We start from the raw sequence: 26607 nt of genomic DNA, 5'->3' as shown, positions 1-26607 counted from the left end.
CAAACATGATAAGCAGATTTTTTAAATAGAAAGCACTCAAAAAGAAGCATTCTGTAGCTCGGTATATGACAAATAACATGTCCAATAGCTTTTTTGTTGTTTTTTTATGTTAGGTTCAAATGTACATGCACGCATAAAGGAATATGTGTATTTTAGGTGCTGTGACAAATCATCATTTTATAGCTTTATTTTGATCACCTTTTAAACTTTTTCTAGAAGTACTAATAAACCAATGTCTCATTTATTTTGAGGTCATGGAAACTGCAAGTATGATAATTACTGGGTAACATTTTACAACAAGGTTTGCATTAGGCATCATTAACAATGTATAATACAATTTTCCAGAATATATTAATCTTGGCTAATGTCAGTTTATAAAAGTACAATTGTTTATTGTTTGTTCATGTTAGTTCATATTGTTTTTAACTTAATTTTCAATGTTAAAAATGGACTAGTATATGTAGAAATTAACATTAAGATTATTATGTACTGTTCATTGTTAGTTAATGTTAACTGTTGTAGTTAACTAATGTTAACAAATAACTTCCCATATGTGTGTAAATGTTAATTTAGAGCAACAAAATCAATGAAAACAAAAGGTTGGCAACATAGGTGGAGAGTGAACAAACTGCCCCAACATATGCTTATAATAATACAAATTAATGAATAATATAATATAATAAAATAACTTATTGCCATCAATAGCCATAGATTCATTCAGGGCATAAATCGGGCTGCAACGGTCCAGCATCTTTGCTTATTTGTCAATCTATTCTATTTCTTTTATGCTCACATTTGGGCTCCATGTCATGAGTGTACTTGCTCAGAAACTTTTCAAGTTCATATGCTGCTTGCTTCACTCTAGTCAGTTCTTAACATTTACTTTTAAGTTGTAAAATAAAGTTTAGCATGTTCAAAGGCAAGATGATACCTTACCTCAGGAAAGAAGACAAACTTGTCCCAGCTGTCTACTGATTTTTATACAATGCATAAAACACATCTGATATCATTATTAAAAAATATATTTTTGTAATTTAATGTAAAAAAAAAAAAAAAAAAGTAAATCAAATAACTATTTTCACAATTAAGTTAAATAATGACAGACAAATTATTTAACAGAATCCCAGTCAAAAAGATTCATCAGAAAGAAAAAATATATATTCTATGAAATACCATACAGGCCTATGAATGTATGCATATTTAGACACCCATATTTTGTATTGAATGGATGTTATAACAGCAATCATACGATTTTAAGGTTCTCCACATCCGAAATCTCAATTTAACCCCAGCATTCAAGACTAAATATTTTATTAAATTGCATCTACTACCAACTGTAAATGTTCACACTCCATACAAATCCTTCTAGATGAATACATGGTTAATTATTGTTATTTACAAGCAATATTAGGCTAAGCAAATATGAACGACTTATTTTATAGGCATAACAGCAAATTAAATAATAGGGAGTAAACACAAAAACTCAAAACAAATGTAATAAAAAAAGGAACGTCTAGGTTACGTATGTAACCTCCGTTCCCCGATGGAGGGAACGAGACGTTGTGTCAGAGAAGCGACACTAGGGGTCTCTCTTGAGCGCCGATATACACCTCTGATCTATGAAAAAAGGCCAATGAGAAGTTGGCAGCCGGTATTTGCATATCCCGCCCCCGGACATATGAGTATGTAAGCGGGGCAAATACGGGAGTTCATTCAGGATTTTTCTGAGCCGGAAATGGTCCAGCCACAACAGTGGCTCGGCTCAGCGACGTGGCGGGGAAGACACAACGTTTCGTTCCCTCCATCGGGGAACGGAGGTTACATATGTAACCTAGACATTCCCCTTCTGTCGCTCTCTCCACGTTGTGTCAGAGAAGCGACACTAGGGGTCCACTTTTAAACGTGCCATGCGCTGAGCCGTGTACGTGAATTGCTGATACAGGAGCGAGCAGGTATTCTTACGTGCAAAGGCGACCAGCTGTATCAGACTGCACGTACCCTTCCCCAATGCCCCATTAAAGCCATCAGAGTCCTTCTGGTTAACCTGGAGGGGGGAACAAGGTGATGGCCACCAACCTGGGAATGGGCCAGCCTGGCTGGGCCTCTTTTCTCTCTATGTTTCTCGCATAGAGCAACTACGGCCAGGGCCCTTACACGCATTGAGGGAAGGGGGTCTTAGCCCTTCTTTCAGGGGGAGAAGACCCTGCGGAGGCCACACCTACCCTGCAGGGGAGGCAAAGAGTGGCAAATACATCACATGGCCTGTTGGGACCTATGTGGAAAAGTTGGTGCAGTGGTAGATCCAGCCTCGTAGAGGGGGAAAGCGTGAAGCACGGCGAACGAGGCAGCTGTAACTGCCTAAGGGAGACACGGGGGTCCGCTCGTGAGGGGACAGTACCACAGAATTACACACAGGGGGAGTCCGAACAGGAGGCCTTACCTGTGGAGCACCTATTCCAGTACAGGGTAGATTGGGTACCCGTAGTGGCTTGGGTCGGCGAGTTCCTCCGCTGAACTGCGGACCCAAAAGGGCTAGGGAGGAGTCAACCAGGGACCCGAAGATGGGATCTCCTGGGAATGGAGGTGCACTATTTTACCTCGGCTGAGGGAAAGGGCGCCAGGCGCAAGCGATTCACCCGGCCAGATCGTCAGCGTGTTACCGAGTTCTACGGGCTCGGACCTGAGAAAACACGGGATGATACTGACTCAACTCGGAGATTGTAAAATCTCGAAAAAGTGTTTAGGTGTTGCCCACCCTGCTACTCTGCAGATGTCTGCTAGGGAGGTGCCCCTGGCCAGTGCCCACGAGGACGCAACACCCCTGGTGGAGTGAGCTCGGACCCGCAAGGGGGGGGCACGGCCTGGGTGTGATAAGCCAATGAAATGGCGTCGACAAACCAGTGGGCAAGCCTCTGTTTGGAGACAGTGTTCCCTTTCCGCTGTCCCCCGAAGCAGACAAAGAGCTGCTCAGAGCATCTAGTGCTCTGCGTGCGGTCCAGATAGATACGCAAAGCACGTACCGGACACAGCAACGAAAGGGCTGGGTCTGCCTCCTCCCAGGGCAGCGCTTGCAGGTTCACTACCTGATCTCTGAAGGGTGTGGTAGGAACCTTGGGCACACAGTCCGGTCGCGGTCTTAGGATCACGTATGTGTCTGCCGGACCGAACTCCAGGCAAGTGTTGCTAACAGAGAACGCTTGCAGGTCCCCGACCCTCTTGATGGAGGCGAGCGCGATCAGCAGGGCAGTCTTGAGAGAGAGGGCCCTGAGTCCAGCTGAATCTAGCGGTCTCTGGAGGCCCGTGAGGATGATCGAGAGATCCCAGGAGGGGAACAGGTTAGGCCTGGAGGGAGTTAGCCTCCGGGCACCTTTTAGGAACCTGACAATTAAGTCGTGCTTACTAAGAGACTTGCCGTCTATCGTGTCTTGGTGAGCCGCGATGGTGGCGACATACACCTTGAGGGTGGAGGGGGACACCCGCCAGATGTGGAGGTTCCAGAGGTCTGGGTTCGGGTGCCAGAGCGTGCCCCGTCCCTGAGAAAGAAGGTCCTTCCTCAGGGGAATTCGCCAGGGAGGGGCTGTCGTGAGGAGCGTGAGATCCGAGAACCAAGTCCGGGTGGGCCAGTAGGGGGCCACCAGAATGACTTGCTCTTCGTCCTCCCTGACCTTGCATAGCACCTGTGCAAGAAGGCTCACTGGGGAAAATGCGTACTTGCGCAGCCCCGCGGGCCAGCTGTGTGCCAAAGCATCTGTCCCGAGGGGAGCCTCTGTCTGGGCATACCAGAGCGGGCAGTGGGAGGTTTCGGGAGGCAAACAGGTCTACCTGGTCCTTGCTGAACCGGTCCCAGATCAGCTGGACTGACTGGGGGTGGAGCCTCCACTCTCCGCCGGGCAAGCTTTGTCTTGACAGCACGTCTGCTATCACATTGAGGTTGTCGGGGATGTGAGTGGCGCGCAGTGACTTGAGTCACTGCTGACTCCAAAGGAGGAGATGACGGGCGAGCTGTGACATGTGGATGGAGCGTACTCTGCCTTGGCGATTTATGTAGGCTACCACTGTGGTGCTGTTTGTCCTGACTAGGGGTCAGGCCAGCAGCTCTAGGCAGTTGATGTGCCAACGCAGCGGGGCCCAGTTCCAACGGCCTGCGGCTGCACATGGCGCCCCAACCCAATTTGGTGGCGTCGGTTGTGACCAGAACGCGTCGGGACACCTGCTGCAAGGGTACCCCTGCCCGTAAAAAGCAGAGGTCTGTCCAGGGTTTGGCGGCAGGCGGTGGTAACTTACACATTGTGCGTGCCACAAGTGGCTTTCTCTCACTACAAGAAAAAGCCTACGACCGCAATGCTGTCATGGCTATGTTCTCGTACTGAAAACATAGACCATTCATAAAAACGCTGCCTGCATGTGATCGCAACCCAGGAATGCAAGGCAGTTTTTATGACCGTCAGAGGTGGGGAGAATCAATGCATCCAGAAACTACACAGGGGCGGAAAAATCGTCTTTAAAAAGACGCGTCCTGAAAAGCTGAAATTACTCTTTTAGAATAACTCTTTCGTGTTGTCTGCACTGTCGAAGCGCCCAGGGGCAAGAATGCACAGCCGTGCACGAAGGAGAAAGCCGCTGTTGTGCTCCATAAAGTCCAACAGCATGCAGAGCATCAGAGGATTTAAACAGGAACTTGGTGTGTAACTCGCAGCAGACTGCATGCACGACCATCGGCTCCGAAGAAATTTTCTGAATGAACTCCCGTATTTGCCCCGCTTAAATACCCGTATGTCCGGGGGCAGGATATGCAAATACCGGCTGCCAACTTCTCATTGGCCTTTTTTCATAGATCAGAGGTGTATATCGGCACTCAAAGGAGACCCCTAGTGTCGCTTCTCTGACACAACGTGGAGAGAGCGACAGAAGGGGAACTGCATGTGTCTTTAAAAGTGGTAGTTTTTATTGGCAGTATTTAAATTCCTTCCACAGAAGATTAGCTTATTCTTGAGAAAATTATTTGACAAGCGCTGTTTCTGCTATCCTTTCCACAAAATAAGCCTCAAAGCTTCAAAAAGACACAAAGCAATATTTTTGATAACTTATTTCCTGCATTTCTGTCAGAAGTGTGCATTATTCCGCTAGGTGTGTGATCTATGTCTAATTATACTGTGAAAAGAAGATGCGCTACAGTTCCCAGTAATGCTTTACGTTATGAATAAATTATGCAGGTTAGTGTGTAGTGCTTGTCTTTATTTCTTGCCATTTTTGATACACTGCTGTTATATTATTTGTAGTAACTTTCAATTATTTGTCTTTTTGTGATTATTCAGAGCTCATTTTATTCTTAATATGTGGTTTTTACTTTTCACATTCACTGTGATTTGTATGTTAAATGATCAGGTCCAAGTGCGTTGCACACTCTTCTGAGTGTTAGGGATGGGCGATATCACTTATTTTATTTTCAATCCTATACCAAGTACTTTTAGGCCAGTATCACCAATACGATACCTCTAATAAATTACATTTTTACGAATTCTTTGGATAAAATTAGTAACTTAAATTATTACTTAAATTTGTTTATATATTTAAAGGCCTAAGCAGAAATTATTAGGCTGTTTTGTTTACCTTTTAAAAATGAGTAAGATAAAGCAACATATAAAACCACAAAATTAACCATAGATATTATTATATGGCTACTATTACTAAAGAAAAGTTACAGTATGGATACTACAGTAATGCTGTAGCAAAACCATGGTTAATTGTATCAAAACCTTGGTTACTGCAACAAAAAAACAAAAAAACATTGTTTCTACAGTCATGGTTACTAGTCATGGTTAATACAATATTACTACATTAAATCCATGGTTAGTTTTCATAAGGTTATCATTTATTAACGAGGATTAGAGATCATTATCTATGTTTTAACAACTCTAAATTTAAATAAACCTGTAAAAATTGTCACACAAACATTATAATACATATATAGGTTTGTCATTACTTAGTGTGAATAACTCCAGATGCTGTTTTTCTATCATTACCTCAGGAAAACACTGCTCACTCTTTGAACGAGTGCTGTAACTGAAAGGGTGAGCTCTGTCTGCTGATGTATTTTAGCATTTCTGGACGTCAAGATGAGAGGAAGAAAAAATAGTTCCCCGTCTGTCGCTTACTCGACGTTGTGTCGAATGAAGCAACACTAGGGGACTTTCTTGAAGGCCTCGGTTACCTATGAACTTCAGAAAAGGCCAATGAGAAATTGGCAGACAGAATTTGCATGTCCCATGCAGTTGCGAGATCAGCGAGCTGAGATAACTTCTGTTCCACTCACCTCTGCAGAGCGTTGCTGTTGGATCTATGGTGTGTATCAGCAGCTTTCTCCTTCTCTACACGCCAGTGCAGCTTTGCAGCGCTTCTAAAAGAGAATAATTTTTCTAAAAGAGTTTATTTCTCTAAAAGAGCACACACAGCAGGTGTTGAACGTCCTTTTCAGGGCGCGTCTTTTTAAAGATGCCGTTCTGCCCCTGTGTAGTTCCTGGATACGGTCGCTATATCTCCGCTCCTGACGGTCATAGACGCTGCCTCGTGTGTCTGGGCCGTGATCACACTAAGGTAGAGTTTGTGGATGGTTCTTATTCTCACTGCGAGAACTTAACCATGGCAATGTTGCGGTCATGGGGTTCCTTCCTAAAAAGGAACGCCACTCTAGCATACCCCGAGACGCTCCTTCTTCCCATGGGATTGAGGATGACCCAGCTGGCGATGGAGGCAATTTGGGGATGGCAGCAGGCTCTGCTTCGCCGGGTAGATCCCCACGAACCACCCACCCCTCACACTCGTTGACTTCCATCCAGGCTTGAGGTGAGAGCGGCTCGCCTCACGGCCAGTCTGACTACTCCCTCGGACCTGCGGAGCTGGATTATGAATTTGCGTCTGCATCGGAGAGCGTCTGATGCTGAAGACTTGACTGGACTGCAGCCTTCGGGTCGGCATGCCGAGATGGCTGACATGCCTGTCTGGGCCGCCTTGAGTGTGGGGTTGGCCCTCACAGCTAGACGATTGGTTCCTCGGGTCCGGGCGCAGCTCACAGCCAGGCAACGTCGGAGCAAGGTAAGTGCTTCGAGACTTCTCTCATTATCAAAGCCTCGGGATGCGCTTTTGTCTCCTGACACAACACTACCTGCTCCGCACCGCTGCGAAGCCCCGCCAGGTACGTCAAAAATGACCGTCCCCTTAGTGCCCCTCACACGGTGCTTGGACGCGTGGCTTTCACTTCCACCCCATCGCACTGGCTGGCCAGGACCATCCGACTCGGCTACGTGATCCAGTTCGCCAGGCCCCACCCCTTTCACCGGCGTCCGCTTTACCTCGGTGCACAGCGAAGATGCCAACACCCTACGTTTGGAGATCACGACCCTTTTACTCAAAGACGCGATAGAGCCTGTCCCTCCAGCCAAGATAAAGAAGAGTTTCTATAGCCCTTACTTCATCATACCCAAGAAAGGCGGCAACTTACGACCGATCCTGAACTTGCAAGTTTTCAACCGGGCCTTGCATAAACTCCCGTTCAAGATGCTCATGCAAAAACACATTCTAACATGCATCCGGCATCAGGATTGGTTCGAAACTGAAGGATGTGTGCTTCCACGTCTACATCTTGCCTCGACAACGACCCTTCCTACGGTTCGCGTTCGTCGGCCAGGCATATCACACAAGGTCCTCCCCTTCGGCCTATCCCTGTCCCCTCACATCTTCACGAAGGTCAAAAAGGCAGCCCTTGTCCCGCTAAGGGAAGTGGGCTTCTGCATACTCAACTACCTCGATGACTGGCTCATCCTAGCCCACTCTCGAGAGTTAATGTGCGCCCACAGAGACAAGGGCTTCAGGTCAACTTGGAAAAGCGCAAGCTCTCCCCGGTTCAGAGCATCTTTTTTCTCAGCATAGAGTTAGACTCAGTCTCAATGACAGCGCACCTCTCCAATGAGCGCACGTAGTCGGTGCTGAAATGCCTCACCTTGTTCAAGCCAGGCACAGCGCTTCCTCTAAAACAATTCTAGAGGCTCCTGGGGCATATAACATCCTCCACGGTGTCGTGCCACTGGGGTTGATGCATATGTGACTGGTTCAGCACTGGCTTCAGACTCGTGTCCCGAGATGGGCATGGCACTGTGGCACATACTGTGCGTTCATCATCCCCGTCTGCCACCAGACTTTAAATCCCTGGACAGACCTCTGTTTTCTGTGGACAGGATTCCCCCTACAGCAGGTGTCCCGACGTGTTCTGGTCACCACAGATGCATCCAAACTGGGTTGGGGCACCGGCTGGGTTGGCACATCAACTGCCTAGAGTTGCTGGCTGTAATTCTTGCCCTGCAGAGTTTTCTCCTGCTACTTTGGGGCAAGCACGTCTTGATTTTTTCAGACAGCATGACCACACTAGCGTACACAAATCGCCAAGGCGGTGTGCGCTCTCGTCACATGTCGTAACTCGCCCGACATCTCCTCCTTTGGAGTCAGCAGTGACTCAGGTCGTTGTGTGTCATTCATATCCCGGGCAACCACAACACGGCAGCGGACGCGCTGTCGTGACAGGGCACACTCAGCAGAGAGTGGAGGCTCCACCCCCAGGCGGTCCAGCTGATTTGGCAGCGGTTTGGCAAAGCACAGGTAGACCTATTTTCTTTCCCAAGAGACCTCCAAATGCCCGCTCTGGTACTCCCTAGCGGAGGCTCCCTTCGGGATAGACGCACTTCCTCCAGTGATCCTACTTGCACGGGTGCTGTGCAAGGTCAGGGAAGCAGAGGAACAAGTCACTCTAGTGGCCCCCTATTGGCCCACAAGGACGTGGTTCTCGGATCTCACGCTCCTAGTGAAATCGGCGAATTCCCCTGAGGAAGGACCTTCTTTCTCAGGGACGGGGCATCCACGCCCAGACCTCTGGAACATCCGTGTCTGGGCCCTGGACGGAATACGGAAGAACTATGTGGTCTACCACCTGCTGTCGTAGACACGATCAACCAAGCCAGAGCTCCCTCTACCAGGCAACTTTATGCACTGAAGTGGCGCTTGTTCGCAAATTGGTGTTCTTCCCGATCTGAAGATTCACAGAGATGTGCAGTCGGGTCAGTGCTCTCGTTTCTGCAGGAGAGGCTGGAGGGGAGGCTGTCCCCATCCACCTTGAAGGTTTATGTAGCCACTATATCGGCTCACCAGGACGCAATGGAAGGTATGTCCCTATGGAAGCACGATCTGATCATCATGTACCTTAGATGTGCCCGGAGGCTGAACCCTCCCAGGCCATGCCTGTTCCCCTCATGGGATATCTCCATGGTCCTTTCAGGCCTCCAGAGACCCCCCTTCGAGCCACTAGAATCAGTCAAGCTCAGAGCCCTCTCTTTGAAGACGGCCCTCCAGATCTCGCTCACTTCCATCAAGAGGGTTGGGAACCTGCAAGCGTGCCCAAGGTTCCTTCGACCCCCTTCAGGGACCAGGTAGTGAACCTGCAAGCGCTGCCCTGGCAGACCCAGTCTTATCGAAGCTGTGTCCGGTGCATGCTTTGCATACCTATGTGGATGCACGCAGAGCTTTAGAAGTTCTGAGCAGCTCTTTGTCTGTTTTGGTGGACTGTAGAATGGGAACGCTGTCTCCAAACAGAGGCTATCCCACTGGGTCGTTGACGCAATCGCTTTAGCCTATCACACCCAGGCCATGCCCGCCCCCTGCGGGTTCGATTACACTCGTCGAGAAGTGTAGCATCCTCGTGGGCACTGGCCAATGGCACCTCCCTAGCAGACATCTGCAGAGCAGCGGGCTGGGCAACGCCCAATACCTTTACGAGATTTTACAATTTCAGGGTTGAGTCGGTCTTTTCCTGTGTTCTCTCATGTCGAGCACGTAGCACTCAGGAATATGGAATGTCTGACGGGTGTTCCGCTTGCACATAGTGCCTTTGCCCTCCTCTGAGGTGATCACATGTGCTCTTTCGCCCAGGAGAGTCCACTTAACTCGCGCTCCCTGGATGTCCTTCATCCCTAGCCCTCTGGTCTGTGAATTCTGCGGAGGAATTCCCCGACCACACCCACTATGGGTACTAATTATTCTGTACTGGAATTGGTGCTCCACAGGATGGGCCTTCATGGATTAATCCCCCTGTGTGTATTTTCTGCGGTACTGTCCCCCTACCGGCGGACCCGCGTGTTCCTTGGGCAGTCCCCTCTGCCCCCCGGTCGCCGTGTTTGTAGCAACTCCTCCCTCACAGCAGGTAGGATCTACCACCGCGCCACATCCACATGTGAACTGAAAACCCATGTGACGTAATTTGCCACGTTTTACCTCCCCCCAGCCTGGGCAGGTTGTGGTCTCCATGGGGTCTTTTACCCCTGAAAGAATAGGAGTTGGAAAAGAAAGCCTTCCCCGATACGTGTTATAGCATTAAATGGCTCCAGCCGCTTTAACTCTATGCGAGAAACATAGAGAGAGAAAAGGTGCGGCTGGCACATCGCTTGTTCTCCCCCTTTGGGATGCCGGGAACCTAAAAAGTTTATGCCTGCCCGCACCTGGGTCAGTAGCTTACATACGCGGTTCAGCAACGGAGGTTACAACAGTATACTAGACGTTCAAGTACCATGCAACAATTTGTTAATATATTTATTTTTCCACTTTGAAGCTTATGAGATGCATATTGATGCAAATGAGATATTCATGTTATCTAAATAATGAGATAACTACCTCAGAATCAATATTTTTATGTGAGGATCGATATACTTGATACAACATCAGATTCGCCCATCCCTACTGAGTGTGTGCGTGATAGAACCATTGGGCCATTGAAAATTTCAAAATAAAAGTTATCAGTGTTTCTTAATCTTATGTCATGCTCATTTGCTTTGAACGTGTTCACGCATTTGCGGGGCCTCCCAAGGCACGTTGGGACCCTATGCCATCTGTTTCACCTGTAGGATGTGCCGGCCCTACTTTAGTCCCAATCATGTAAATTCTCGTTGAATTGTGCATGTGGAAATGCTCTTACTTTCACTACTAATCATAACTGTGAGTTCTACTGTCGATTTTTTATGATGTGACATCACCAAATGTTTTAATGATTTCCAATCACGATCATTAAGGATTTTTTTCCAACCACATTTCTTCTGCAAAGCTGACAGTTCATCACTATCCTTCCAGGTTTTAATACTGTGTTGGACAGTTCTTAGTCCAATTCCAGTGATTTCAGCAATCTTCTGTTTTCTTTGCTTGATGGAGGCCAATAATTTGCCCCTTCTCAAACACAGTAACATCTTTTCCATGACCACAGGATACGTCTTCTGACATGGTTGTTTAAAAAATGAGAAGCAACACACTGCATCAGTTAGGGTTAAAATAATTGTTGCCAGCTGAAACATATTAATCACTGCAATAATGATCCAATCATAAGCTCTTAAGTATCTGCTTATACAAATCCAAACGTTGATGTTTTTTTTGGCCAGGCAGTGTAGTTTTCTTAATTTAAAATTACTAAAAAATTATAAAGTAATTGCAACACAAACACTTTGTGTAGAAAGAACCTAGTAGAATTGGATAAACCTAAGAAATATAGATGTGTAATTGTATAATAAATGTATTTTATTTCTTTATGTACTAACTAGTGAGAGTGAATGTTAGTATGTAAGTACATGCTGGTTGGAAGCACTACATAGTATAGTTTAGTAATTATACTATGGTTAGCACAGTATTTGTTTAACAAAGTGAGCAATAATTTTCATGTCGTATCTCTACCTGTCAGGATCATTAGCTCAAACTCCACTCTTCACCGTTATGGTCACCCCCAAACATCCAACACAACAGAAACACTTCTAAACCTTAGCTTAACAAAAGATTAAACACTACAAAGCATATTAATGTAGATCCAACTAAGAAAACTTCCATTTTACAAATTTAAATGGATAGAACACATTTAATCAAGTTGACAAAATGTTCTAGAATTTTGTTTCTTTAGTTCATTTTAATTAAGGAAAATTAAAAAAGGAGTCTTTTTTAAGATTTAAGACTGGTGACCAGAAGGTTGCTGGTTCAATACTTTAAACAGGTTCTCATAAAGGATGTGGCTTTTTTTTCTGGCTCTATCCATGTTGTCCTTAATAGTAACCAGTTTCCTGGATATTAGTGACCACAACTGTTTTGCAACAGACTTAAAGTTCAGAATGGACGTATTTCTAATCTCTAAATAAATTCTTCACAGATTCATACTCCCTAAAAAGAGGTTGAATCAATTATGGGGTGAAGAGATTGCTGTAGAGTTTCACTCTCTGAAACACTGTCAGTGTTGGAGTGCTTTAGTAATCCTCCAACCAGTGACAGTTGTTTAATTTTGTGGTTACTATAAAATACCATGGTGATACTATGGTAGCTGTTGTAAAACCATGGTAAATTTTTGTAAGGTAAGGTTAGGTTTAGGGGTAGGCAGGGCTGGACTGGTAATCTGGCATACTGGACATTTTCCAGGTGGGCCGACGCACTTTGGGGCCGGTCAGGGGAGGACTGGCCATCGGGCGAACCGAGGTGTCTGGTGGGTCGGCCGCGAAACTGGCCGAATGGTCCGCTAAAATGAGCCGCCTCATTATGCAGAACAGACCACAAAATGGCGGCACGATATGCAGAAAAGTACAGCGACCCCCACCCCCCCCAGTCCAGTCCAGCCCAGCCCTGGGTGTAGGAGATGGTGTAGGGTGTCTGCTGGACAATGAATAATGACAATTGGAAATTACTGGTGTAGGCATTTATGAAATATAAAAATGGAGATTCATCACGAAGGAAACACCACTAGTTCAAAACCAGAGTAAGAGCACTGTGCAGAAAGTAAGTTTTGCTTGATGCTTAGGATTCTTTTCGAAATAAGAAATGCATGAATTAACTAGCCAATATTTGTCTGAAATGTAAGTTATTCACTATTATATGTTATTCACTCGTGCCTAAGGCCGAATCACAGCCATGCTGATATTCAGAACAACAGCACTCTTTCTCCTGATATATATCTTAATTAAGTAGCTTTTGAGGAATCCTATTAGGCAATTCACTCACATTCAAAAACATTACACTTCACTGATCTGGAGGAATACTGAATATAACTCACCTTCCTGTCATTTGGCTCAGCGTTTTCCCCATCAACATCTCCCTGTAATGAAGAATACAGTCTATCATATCCTGTAGAACAGGGGATTCAAACTCAAACTTCAAACTGACATTTGAATACCCATAAATAATTATAGCCTACTGATTTAAGTCTCACAAACCGTAGTGCATTTATATTCATCTTGACTAATTTCGAGTCTAGAATATTTCAAACCGATAACGGGTCGCATCTCAACTCTTTAAATTATTGATTATAATTATTGATTATAATGGGAGAAATGTAGTTTTGTTTAGGTGTGTAAGAAGCCATGAGGCTTATAGGAAATATATATGTGTATTTTTATTTTAGGCTACAAATATATTATAAGGCTACTGTTTAACAATCCTTTCAGATAGAGAAAATGTATTTGTGAGCAGTATTTAAGGATAAATTATTAAAACTTGAGGGTGTACATGCATTCATATGAGAAGTTGGACGACTGGTCTGTATCTAGGTTGTGTATCAAGGTTATTACTATAATACTACAAAAAATCCTGATCAAATCTGTAAAGCTTCATAAGTTCAACAGAAAATGTTAGTATAAAGAAAGTATGCAGATTCATACTTACATCATGTAATGGATAAGCAGCTGTATACACACCACTCCCAATTAGACTAGTTAATCCTAAACAACATGTCACAATTATATGATGAATTATTTCTGGAATATTAAATTTTAGGCTTTGTGAATCGGTTTGTGCCTCTACAGGTAAAATGCAAAGCACTAAAGATAAAGTGGAACTATTAATTAAAAAAAAAACATTTCCCAGCAATCCTAGATACTTACCCATGCTAAAATTTGCTTTTGTGCACTTAGTTCGTTTCAATACTTCACATACCTAAAATACATAATAAATAATAAACATAATGCAAATAATAGAACTTTGCATAAATGAAAAGATAACAAAAACTTTAAAATGCTAAAATATGACAATACATTTAATTCACTAACAATATGTAAGCATGTATTTGTCCATACAAAAGTTTTCACACAAGAATGATTTATTAGTAAGTTTGTCCATATATATATATATATATATATATATATACACACCTAAAGATATAAACCCATTAATACAGTACATTTGACACTTTCAACACGTTATACTTACTATTGAGCTTCTTGTTTTGCTGTCAAAAAAGGAATCTCTGTCAGACAAATCAAATCTGTCAAGACAAAATGGCAAAAAGTCGATTAACACCAAGAGCAATGTGACAAAGTGTCATATACTGTATACGATTTTTGCAACAAAATCTATTGAATATTTCACATAAAATACATTTTGCAAAAATTAACAAAGAAATGTGATTCTATGAGATCAGGTTGAAATTTTCACACTGGTTGCAAAACTGGATCACACTGAAATAAATGAAAAGTGTGAATAGGCCTTTAAATGTAACATGATATTGACAAATATCAAGTGTTTATTCAAAACATTTCTATTACATGTCTTTGTCTGAATTTGATAGGTGAGGGATGGTCAGTTCGGATGGTTAGGTCACAGGCTCAGCATTCTTCTGATAATATGGCGTGTCTTTAACTACAATGTTTTATTATACTTATAAATATATTAGTTTAGTTGCATTATACTATCATATCTATATTTTAGATCCCCTATCCCAGCCCAAATCCATAAAGGAATAGTTCACCCAAAAATTTAAATTCAGTCATTGTTTCCTCAGCCCTGTGTCGTTATAACCCATATTACTTTCTTTCTTTTTCTTTAAACAAAGGGAGAAATTGTGAAAAATAATTGTGCTCAGTGATGTCATACAATGGCGATCACCTCTTCAAGCTTCAGAAGTTCAAGAAGTACAATTCAGAAGTTTAATAAATTATTCCATGAGACTCGTGATTGTTATAAAAGCATACTATAAGGTTTGGTGTAAAACAAACCGAAATCTAATGTATTATTTATTGAAAATGTTCACTGAACGTTAATCTCCTGTGCACGTACATGATAGGGCACGAGAGCAACAGTTCACGCAGCCCCCATGCAACATTGGCAAAAAAGGAAAAACTTGTTTTGTTTATCTAAAAACAGATCCTTCACAGTGATATTGACAACACAACACAACACAGCTGCATACAAAACAGAGAACAGAACTTACTAAACATATTTGAAGAGTTTGTAGTCAAAGAATTGATGTATTTCTATGCCCAGCCTTATTTATTTATTTATTTATTTATTTATTTTGGACCAGTGTCAGTTCACAGAGGATGGAGAGATGTCAAAATAGAAAATGATCGATAGAATGTACCATAGCTCTTCACACGCCAAGGAGATCAATGGTCAGTGAACATTTTCACTAAATAATACATTTGATTTCAGTTTGTTTCTCACCAAACCTTATTGTATGTTTTCAGATCAATCATGAGTCTCATGGAATAATTTATTAGACTGAATTATACTTTTGTGTCCTTTTGAAGCTTAAAGAGGTGGTCACCATAAATTCTATTGTATGACATTACTGAGGAAAAATATTTTTTACAAATTCTCCCTATGTGTTATGTGTTGGGCCTCATGTGCTCAGATAGGAGACAAAGGCCTGTCAGAACACTCAAAGCCTGATAAAACAAATGGCACCAAAATTAAACAAAGGGAGTCCAAACTGTTGATCCCTTTACACCTAGATGTGAAATTCTGAAATTCTGAAGGACCAACCACTCAACTCCTATTGGATGAAACACACGACAGAACACGTCCCTCAACCATGATGTCACTGAGAGTATAAAACCCCAGAGATTCATCCTGAGCCTTGCTTCCAGTGACAACATCCCTGCTGCTCCCAGGTGTTGCCTCGCTGCCCAAGGAAGTAACTTATGTACCTGAAGTATGGCCATACAATTTTCATGTCGCTGGACGAGATGAAATTCTCCGTGTTCCACAAAGCACACTAACGGATCCAAAGGAGATCGCTGAACAATCCGCGTCTCACCCTTTTGTCTACAGAAGTGAAGAAAGATTTCTCTTCCTTCTTCAAATGAGTCGACTTCGCTGATTTCTCCGCCAACCTACCTAGAATCAGCCACCGTACCGCCCACCAACAGAGCAAGGAAACGGCCTACCGTCATCACCCGAGCTTCGAGGAACTGAGTTGGAGTTAAATGATGGACGAACACACATTCTACCCACATCCTCATGCAACTCAAATAAGAGGTTTACGTCTGGGCAGAGATAGATTATTATAGTGTGTTATTCTTGTGTATCAAAGTTATTGCCTCTACAGTTTACGGACCACCTAGTCCGCTCATTGCTGTAATAATAACTTACTGCTACCATGAATGAAATTTGCTGTGTTGTCGTCCAACCACGTTGGGCTGTTTGTGCATATCTGTCACCGAGGGTGAGACAGGCACAATGAGTTTATCCATTAAAGAACCAACGACCACAGCGGACAGATTCCGAGCCATTCACCGAGTGAAAAAATTAATGGTTGCCGTCTCTCCCACGATTGCTAAACCGCTTCGGTGCTGTCACCCTGTTCTCTCTCTCTTGTACTAACCTCACACACACGACCCCTCACAGACATACCCACACACAACTTTGGTGAACAGGTAACTTGGCGATAGAGCCCAGCTTTGTTCCTAAGTTATCCTACCAGTGGAGACATGTGTTAAACGGGCAGACTCCATTAACCAGTCTCTCCGCCCACGTTCGCGGCCACATTCTCTGGCCGGAGACCTCATGTGACGCACTCTCCACGACAGCCACAACCGCCATTTTGTGCACTCCTTTTCTCCTTACACACATACACCCATTCACACACACAACTTTACCCTCCTTTCATGTATTATAGGCTTATCTGTTACTATATCTAATCATGTTACTTTTTAGTTTGTAGTTGGAAGTTTATTGACTGCATTTTATTGATTATTAATAATTTTATATTATATGGCATAAATAAACTTTGTTTTAATTTAAAGAGAAGTGTTTTGGTTTGTTTTGCATACACCTGTGTCAAGGGCTGGCAGGGGATGTCAGTGCTCGGATTCAAGCCTTCATTGTTTCCCTTTTGAATGTCGATGTTATCCAGACGTCGACTTTCCTAAGAGAACAATCCTATCTTGAGACTGTTATACTGTCTGGTTATTAGTCCCTGATTCCAGTGTGGTGCCCCAGCAATATTAATTCTTTTCATAGTCTATTGATTTTGATAAGTGATTGTTATCTTTGATGATTGTTGATTTGAAGGATTAATAAGCTAATGTTGATTCTAATAAATGTTCTATTGATTTGAATAATTATTAATTATCTTTGAAAATTATTAATTATTGCTAATAACTAACCCGCTCCTGAATGAAGCCCCAACATAAGAAAGAAAAAAGAAAGTCATATGGGGTTATAATAACAGGGGGGTGAGTAAACAATGACTGAGCTTTCAATTTTGGATGAACTATCCCTTTAATGTAACTACTTATAAACAATACAAAATATGTAACAGACAGGGCAATTCAGGCACAATAATTTATTTACATTACACTATTATATATATATATATATATATATATATATATATATATATATATATATATATATATTTCTGAGGACCTAAACCCATCTATACACCTAAACCTAACAATTTCCGATTAAAGTTGATTTATTCTGTATGTTTTATGGATCTGAATGGATATTTAAAGATGTTGTTGAAGCAGACACTGACAAATGCTGCTTTTCTCTGGAGAATGGATATGAGAGGTGCTTCAGGTTCTGTATCCTGTTCTCCTCGACATTAGGGTGAAGAGGATCAGTCACTTTGCTGATGAATGTGTTGATCTTTTCCATGAAACCGCTGCTCTTCTTGACTTCATACACCTACAGTAAGAGCACAGTATCACATTTTATCATAACTATATATATGCATGTACAGTTTTTCTTGAGGGTAAGACAAGCATTACTTTTTTGGTGGGCATTTTCAGTTTCATAAATTCTGCCTCGCGACAGAGCACGCTCCATGGAGCATGAATCTTCACAAAGCCAACACCAGGAGTCTTGGTCTGAAAAAAGACAGAGTAGGTTTTAAAGCAAACACATCTGTGGACTTAATTTAAATATCTACTTATTTGTGCTTATGTCAGATTTCTGCTTTGATGCCTGGATTCCATGATGTGATGTACTCTAAACTATATGAGGTCAGTCTTTTGACAAAAAAAAAAAAAAACGGGCTCTTTGCAAAGAAAGTATAATCTGGATTGTTTATGTAATCTAAATGCCATCATTAAGTTTGCTGATGACTCGACAGTGGTAGGTCTGATCACTGACAATGATGAAAGAGCCTACAGAGAGGAGGTGCACACTCTGACATGCTAGTGTCAGGAGCACAACCTCTCCCTCAATGTCAGTAAGACCAAGGAGCTTGTAGTGGACTTCAGGAGGAAAGACAGAGAACACAGCCCCATCACCATTAATGGAGCACCGGTGGAGAGTCAGCAGTTTCAAGTTCCTCGGTGTCCACATTACTGAGGAACTCACATGGTCCATCCACACTGAGGCCGTTGTGAAGAAGGCTCACCAGCACCTTTTCTTCCTGAGATGGCTGAGGAAGTTTGGAATGAACCACCACATCCTCACTTGGTTCTACACCGGTACTGTAGAGAGCATCCTGACTGGCTGCATCACCACCTGGTATGGCAATAGCACCGCCCACAAACACAAAGACCTGCAAAGGGTGGTGCGAACTGCCAGACACATCATCGGAGGTGAGCTTCCCTCCCTCCATGACATATGGGGGCAGTGGTGGCTCAGCGGTTAAGGCTCTGGGTTACTGATCAGAAGGTCGTGGGTTCAAGCCCCAACACCACCAAGACACCACTGTTGGGCCCTTGAGCAAGGCCCTTGAACCTATCTGCTCCAGGGGCCAGTATCATGGCTGACCCTGCACTCTGACCCCAGCTTAGCTGGGATATGTGAAAAATAAATAATTTCACCATGTATATGCAGAAATGTATGTATAATGTGTGACAATTGGTCAAATTAAATTAAATTAAATTAATTAAATTAAATTAAATTAAATTAAATTATTAAATTAAATTAAATATATAACTGGCGGTGTGTGAAAATAGCTTGGAGGATCATCAGAGACTCCAGCCACCCGAGTCATGGTCTGTTCTCACTGCTACCATCAGGCAGGCGGTATCGCAGCATCAGGACCCGCACCAGCCGACTACATGACAGCTTCTTCCCCCAAGCAATCAGACTTTTGAACACTTGATCTCTCACGATCAATAATCAGCACTGCACTTTATTCATCTTATATCTCACACTGGACTGTCAAATATATTCTCCACAATGTAACTACTGTATATATATATTTTTTATATACTCTTATTTTTTATTTTTATTGTATGTGTATTCTATATTGTGTGTATTGTTTACTGTACATTGTATATTATTATTGTGTTGTGTAAGTATGTGTACATTTGATATGTAAATTGTGTTGTGTAAATATGTTGTTTATTGTAATTGGTATAAGTCTCGTCATTGTCATGACTGCTATGTTCCTCGGAACTGCACACAAGAATTTCACCTACTGTTGCACTTGTGTACATGGTAGTGTGACAATAAAGTGATTTGATTTGATTGATTGATGAATTTATTACAGGGACCATCCTGAGTGCTCAGTGGTGTAATTCATGGCTCATTTATTAGTGATCTAACTATTTTAGTTACCAGATCTTAATCTTAACTACAGCCACAGATCCACAAGTTTTGTATTTAAAATATTCTAAAATATAAAATTAGATTTGTACAGAGGGCCAGGTAGGGTAATAAAAAAGAGAACCACCAATCTGTGCTCACAATTTTGTAATCCGTAAACTCAGTTTATAAACTGTTCTCCCAGATATATAATCTGTTCCCTTGTGTTAATCATTCCCATGGTTTCATAAACCCTGCTCTCAATTTAGTAATTTGTATAGCGTATCCTCAGTTTCGCAATCCAAACTTACGATTTTGCAATCTGTACACACATTCTTAAGTGAATCAGACACATAGTTATAAAATGACATATACAGTTAAAAAATAAATATATGGGGCCTGGGTAGCTCAGCGAGTAAAGATGCTGACTACCACCCCTGGAGTCAAGAGTTTGAATCCCAGGGCATGCTGAATGACTCCAGCCAGGTTTCCTAAGCAACCAAATTGGCCTGGTTGCTAGGGAGGGTAGAGTCACATGGGGTAACCTCCTCACGGTCCCAATAATGTGGTTCGTTCTCGGTGTGGTGAGTTGTGTGTGGATGCCGTGGATGTCTCCATGGTAACGTGCTCAACAAGCCCTGTGATAAGATGAAGGGTTGATGGTCTCAGATGTGGAGGAAACTGAGATTTGTCCTCTGCCACCCAGATTGAGGTGAGTCACTATGCCACCACGAGGACTTAGAGCGCATTGGGAATTGGGGAGAATTCCAAATTGGGGAGAAAAAGGGGAGGGAAAAAAGGAATATATATATCGTTTGGTTACGTATGTAACCTCCATTCCCCGAGGGAGGGAACAACACGTTATGTCGGAGAAGCGACACTAGGGGTCTCTCTTGAGCGCCGATATTCACCTCTGACCTATTGAAAAGGGCCAATGAGAGTTGGCAGTCAGTATTTGCATACCCCACCCCCGCATTCGGGTATTTAAGCGGGGCAAATACGGAAGTTTAGTCAGGATTTTTCTGAGGAGCCGGAAATGATCCGGCCACAACAGTGGCTCGGTTCAGCGACATGGCGGAGGAAAGACACAACGTTGTGTCGGAGAAGCGACACTAGGGGACCCATTCCAATCTTGCCATGCGCTGAACCGTGTACGTGAACCGCCGATACAGAGGCGGGCAGGGATTTCATCCAGTGCCGTGCATCATCTGTACCTGGCTGCACGTACCCTTCCCCAGTGCCCCATAAGAACATCGGAATCCTTCTAGTTACCCTGGGAGGGGAACAAGGCGATGTTTGCCAACATGGGAACGGGCCAGCCTGGCTGGGCCTCTTTTCTCTCTATGTTTCTCGCATAGAGCAATCACGGCCGGGGCCCTTACACGCATATAGGGAAGGGGGTCTTACCCAGACCCTGCGGAGACCACACCTGCCCTTTTTCTTGGGGAGGAAAAGTGGTAGACACGTCACACGGCCGTCTTAGGGCTCGTGTGGAAAGTATGGTGCGGTGGTAGATCCAGCCTCGAAAGGGGGGAGTTGCTACAGCATGGCGACCGGGGCAGCTGTAACTGCCTAAGGGAGACACGGGGGTCCGCTCGTAAGGGGACAGAACCGTGGAATTACACACAGGGGGAGTCCGAGCAGGAGGCCTTACCTGCGGAGCACCTATACCAGTACAGGGTAGCCATCAGGGTACCCGCAGTGGCTTGGGTCGGCGAGTTCCTCAGCTGAACCGCGGACCCGGAGGGCTGGGGAGGAATCGACCAGGGTCCTGACTCAGAGTGGGGCACCCTGGGAAGAAGGCGCACTACTTTACCTTGACATCAGGAAAAGGGCGCTGGGCGCAAGCGATCCACCCGGCCGGTCGGTCTACGTGTTACCGAGTTCTACGGGCTCGGACCTGACAAAACACGAGACGCAACCGAATCAACACGGAGGTTGTAAAACCTTGCGAAGGTGTTGGGTGTTGCCCAACCCGCGGCTCTACAGATGTCTGCTAGGGAGGTGCCCTTGGCCAGTGCCCACGAGGACGCAACACCCCTTGTTGAGTGAGCTCGGACCCGCAAGAGTAGGGGCACGGCCTGGGTGTGATAAGCCAGTGTGATGGCGTCGACAACCCAGTGGGCGAGCCTCTGTTTGGAGATGGCATTCCTTTTCTGCCGTCCCCCAAAGCAGACAAAGAGCTGCTCAGCGCGTCTAGTGCTCTGTGTGCGGTCCAGGTAAATGCGCAGGGCGCGCACTGGACATAGCAACGAAAGGGCTGGGTCTGCCTCCTCCCAGGGGAACCCTTGCAGATTCACTACCTGATCTCGGAAGGGTGCGGTAGGAACCTTGGGCACATAGCCCGGTCGCGTTCTTAGGATCACAGACGTATCTGCCGGACTGAACTCCAGGCAAGTGTCGCTGACAGAGAACGCTTGCAGGTCCCCGACCCTCTTGATAGAGGCGAGCGCGATCAGCAGGGCCGTCTTAAGAGAGAGGGCCCTGAGTCCAATTGATTCAAGCGGCTCGAAGGGAGGTCTCTGGAGTCCTGCCAAGACTACCGAGAGATCCCAGGAGGGAACTAGGCCTGGCCGGGAGGGATTCAACCTCCGGGCGCCTCTCAGGAACCTGAGGATCAGGTCGTGCTTACCCAAAGACTTGCTGTCTACAGGATCTTGGTGGGCGGCAATGGCGGCAACATACACCTTGAGGGTGGACGGGGACAGCCTCCTGTCCAGCCTCTCCTGTAGGAACAGGAGCACTGACCCGATCGCGCATCTCTGCGGGTCTTCAGTTCAGGAAGAACACCAATCTGCGAACAAACGCCACTTTAGGGCGTAAAGGTGCCTGGTAGAGGGGACTCTGGCTTGGTTGATTGTATTCACAACGGCTAGCTCTTCCGCATCCCGTCCAGGGACCAGACGTAGAGGTTCCAGAGGTCTGGGCGCGGGTGCCAGAGCGTGCCCCGTCCCTGAGAGAGGAGGTCCTTTCTCAGGGGAATTCGCCAGGGAGGAGCTGTCGCGAGAAGCCTGAGTTCCGAGAACCAAGTCCGAGTGGGCCAGTAGGGGGCCACTAACATGACTTGCTCCTCGTCCTCCCTGACCTTGCACAGCACCGGTGCAAGAAGGCTCACTGGGGGAAATGCGTACTTGCGCAGCCCCGAGGGCCAGCTGTGTGCCAGCGCGTCTGTCCCGAGGGGAGCCTCTGTTAGGGTGTACCAGAGCGGGCAGTGGGAGGTTTCGTGGGAGGCAAACAGGTCTACCTGGGCCTTGCCAAACCGTTCCAAAATCAGCTGGACCGACTGGGGGTGAAGCCTCCACTCCCCGCCGGGCAGGCGTTGTCGTGATAGCGCGTCCGCTACGACGTTGAGCTTGCCGGGGATGTGAGTGGCACGCAGCGACTTGAGTCACTGCTGGCTCCATAGGAGCAGACGGCGGGCGAGTTGTGACATGTGGCGGGAGCGTACGGCGCCTTGGCGATTTATGTACGCCACCACCGTGGTGCTGTCCGATCTCACGAGGACATGTTTGTCCCAAACTAACGGGAGGAACTTCCTGAGAGAAAAAAGGACGGTCAGCAACTCCAGGCAATTGATGTGCCAACGCAGCGGGGCCCTTTTCCAACGGCCCGCTGCTGCGTTCCCGCTGTACACGGCACCCCACCCGGACCGGGAGGCGTCGGTTGTGACCAGAACGCGTCGGGACACCTGCTGCAGGGGCACTCCTGCCCGAAAAAAGCAGAGGTCTGTCCAGGGTCGGAGTATTTTGAGGCAGGCGGGGGTGATCCTTACCCGATGCGTGCCGTGGTGCCATGCTTGTCTCGGGACTCGAGTCTGGAGCCAGTGCTGGAGTGGTCTCATATGCATCAACCCCAGCGGCGACCGCCGCGGAGGATGCCATATGCCCCAGGAGCCTCTGGAAAAGTTTTAGAGGGACCACTGTGCCTGGCTTGAAGGAAGCGAGGCAGTCCAGCACCAACTGAGCACGCTCGCTCGTGAGATGTGCTGTCATTGAGACTGAGTCTAACTCCAGCCCGAGAAAAGAGATGCTCTGAACCGGAGTGAGCTTGCTCGTTTCCCAGTTGACCTGAAGCCCCAAGCGGCTGAGGTGCTGGAGCACCTGGTCTCTGTGTGTGCATAGTAACTCTCGAGAGTGTGCTAGGATGAGCCAGTCGTCGAGGTAGTTGAGAATGCGGATGCCGGCTACTCGTAGCGGGGCAAGGGCCGCCTCTGCGACCTTCGTGAAGACGCGAGGGGCAGCAAAGGGACGAGTATTTTGGACATACCCGGCGGGGCCTCGCAGCGGGGCGGAACAGGTAATGCAGCGCCGGGCGGCTTCGTTGCGGCCTGAGGCTGAGGTGCTGAGAATAGGCTCAAAGCACTTACCTTGCTCTGTGCGCCCGGCAGGGGGCGGGTTCGTGACTGAGGAGGAGGTCTGATGTTGGCGTCCTCTGGACTCGTCTGAACCGGCCGGCCGGGGGACAGTCGTGGGCAGGCGGAAGGCTGGATCGCCGCGTCCGGTGTACCGGGACTGTCGTAATCTGAAAGCGCATTGCCGTGAGAACGGCATTTGCGGGCCAGGTGACCCAGAGGCAAAGGAAATAGCTCTTTTATTGAGAATGTGGGTACCACAGCCCCCGTCAGGGGGTGTGGCAAATGAAAAAACAAAGGATTCTCCACCCGGCCCTCCACCGGGGGACGGAGCGGTCTTACCACCTCCGGAGCTAACGTCTTCAGCTCTGGGTCGACTGTCTCAGGAACGCTTGGGAGCCTTCCAGGTCCTAGATGAGACAGGGGGCGTACGCCGCCTGCGGGGTGCTCGACGCTGGGGCTGAGAGCTGGGCCCGGGTTGGGGCGGAGCAGGAGCTGGTTTCTTCGCCGCAGGGGGAAGAATGGAGGGTTCCAATCCAACCCCACGCTCACGGTGGCCCGGGAAAGCATGTCAGACATCTGAGCTTCGGCCGTCCAGGGGAGTCCTCGGCATCAGACATCACACTCTCCGATGCAGCGGCGAGCTCATCTGCTTCGGGCTCGGGAGGATAGACAGCCAGGCCGTGAGGCGAGCCGCTATCGCCACGAGCGTAGACGGGGACCAGCGAGCGTGTCGGGGAATGGGAGGTTCGCGGGGGGCTACCCGGCGAAACTGCACCCGCTGCCGCCCCCAAATCGCCCCCAGCGCCAACCGCATCGTCCTCAATCCCGTGGGAAGAAGGAGCAATGTGGTCATGGTCATGTTCTCGCAGTGAGAACATGAGCCATCCACAAACGCCGCCTCGGTGTGATTGCGGCCCAAACACACGAGACAGCGCCTGTGGCCGTCTGAAGCGGAGAGCACTCTACCGCATCCAGGAACAACACAGGGGCGGAAGGGCATCTTGAAAAGACGCGTCCTGAAAAGGACGCTCAACGCCGCTGTGTTTTGCTCTTTTAGAGAAATTACTCTTTTAATAGAAATTGCTCTTTTAAATACACAATGTGTGTGTGTGTCTGCGCTGTCGGCGCTCAGGGGCAACAATGCACGTCGTGCAATGCTTGAAGGAGAAAGCCGCTGTTGTCGCCGTCAAGATCCAACAGCATGCAGATCGTCAGAGGAAACAGGAACGTTTGAGTGGTGTGTAACTTCGCAGCAAACTGCAGACAGACCATCGGCTCGAAGAAATTTTCTGACTAACCTTCCGTATTTGGCCCGCTTAAATACCCGTATCGGGGCAGGGTATGCAAATACTGACTGCCAACTCTCATTGGCCCTTTTCAATAGGTCAGAGGTGAATATCGGCGCTCAAGAGAGACCCCTAGTGTCGCTTCTCTGACACAACGTGGAGAGAGCGACAGAAGGGGAACTAAATATTAATCAAGTCTTAAATCAATCAAAATTAATCAACCAATTAATAAAATTAATCAAGTCCATTTAGGTATCACATAATTTAGCTTGAATGGAGGGGTTTGTGCTTCTGTGACAGTGGCCAGTTGTTATCATTTATATATATAGATTTGATGCAACACAATTGATTGCCTGATGAATTTTAGTTTTATTTTAAATAAGGGTGTATTGCTCCTGACTCTGCATGAATAAGAAATTAAATGTTTCTTCATATTTGGTTCATTCTGAGCAGAAATAGTTTTTTTAATGTTTTAGCTGCAGTGTCCGTGGCCTCCTTTCCCAATGGTACCCGATCAAGAATTTAATAAAATAACGGTTAATAGTTCTTTTTAAAATCAGAGTAGTAGTATGTTGTTTCACGTAACTCAAGTGTTTCAATTGCTATTTTGCGCAGCCAAATATTCCCATGTTTATCTGTTAAAATACATATTATTATACACACATACTACCAGGCTGGGTTGATACACTAAAAGAAAACATCAACATTAATTTGTGGTAATCAAATTTACTCAGGCTGTTATTCAAAGTAATTTGCAGCAAGTATAATTCCATAGGCTGTTTGTCATTTTGACAGATTTAAAAAAAACATTTAAACCTAGCTCATCAGTTTTCAGAGGCGATGGCTTTAATAACTCAAATTACTCAACCATAAAGTTAAATCATGGCTTCATGTGCATATTAATGAGTGGTGTCTTCAGATTTTTCAACAAAGTACTTATATATAATAGAAATTAGAAAATAATAAATACAATGTATATTTATATAAATTCTGATAAATTGATGTGGAACTTTTTAACTTACCAACTTGTTTTCCTGGTCTAATATTTTTTTTTAAACTAGGCATTTAGGGTGGTTTCACATATAGGGCTCTATTTATTCATGCAAAGACTGTGCACTACAGCTTATCCAATTTCCTTGAGAGCACTAATTCTAAGTGCAATTTTCGTGCCAGCGCAAAGCA

At 45.6% G+C, this 26607-nt stretch overlaps 1 protein-coding gene across 1 annotated transcript in view; it reads right to left on the bottom strand.

Annotated features, from left to right (window-relative positions):
• Positions 1 to 26607, bottom strand: part of LOC127637937 (anoctamin-1) — a 147472-nt gene that overhangs the window by 88472 nt on the left and 32393 nt on the right. Inside the window, exons 4-9 of the mRNA XM_052119208.1 lie at positions 18048 to 18146; positions 17813 to 17964; positions 14260 to 14314; positions 13935 to 13986; positions 13717 to 13772; positions 13109 to 13150 (exon numbers count right to left, since the gene is read on the bottom strand). Coding sequence (XP_051975168.1) covers positions 13109 to 13150; positions 13717 to 13772; positions 13935 to 13986; positions 14260 to 14314; positions 17813 to 17964; positions 18048 to 18146 — 456 coding nt within the window. The remainder of the gene's footprint in view (positions 1 to 13108; positions 13151 to 13716; positions 13773 to 13934; positions 13987 to 14259; positions 14315 to 17812; positions 17965 to 18047; positions 18147 to 26607) is intronic.

The sequence above is a fragment of the Xyrauchen texanus genome, chromosome 46 (assembly GCF_025860055.1).
Source record: "Xyrauchen texanus isolate HMW12.3.18 chromosome 46, RBS_HiC_50CHRs, whole genome shotgun sequence".
Taxonomy (NCBI): domain Eukaryota; kingdom Metazoa; phylum Chordata; class Actinopteri; order Cypriniformes; family Catostomidae; genus Xyrauchen; species Xyrauchen texanus.
The sequence above is the reverse complement of the archived record's forward strand: the minus strand, read 5'-3'. Positions and strand labels throughout refer to the sequence as shown.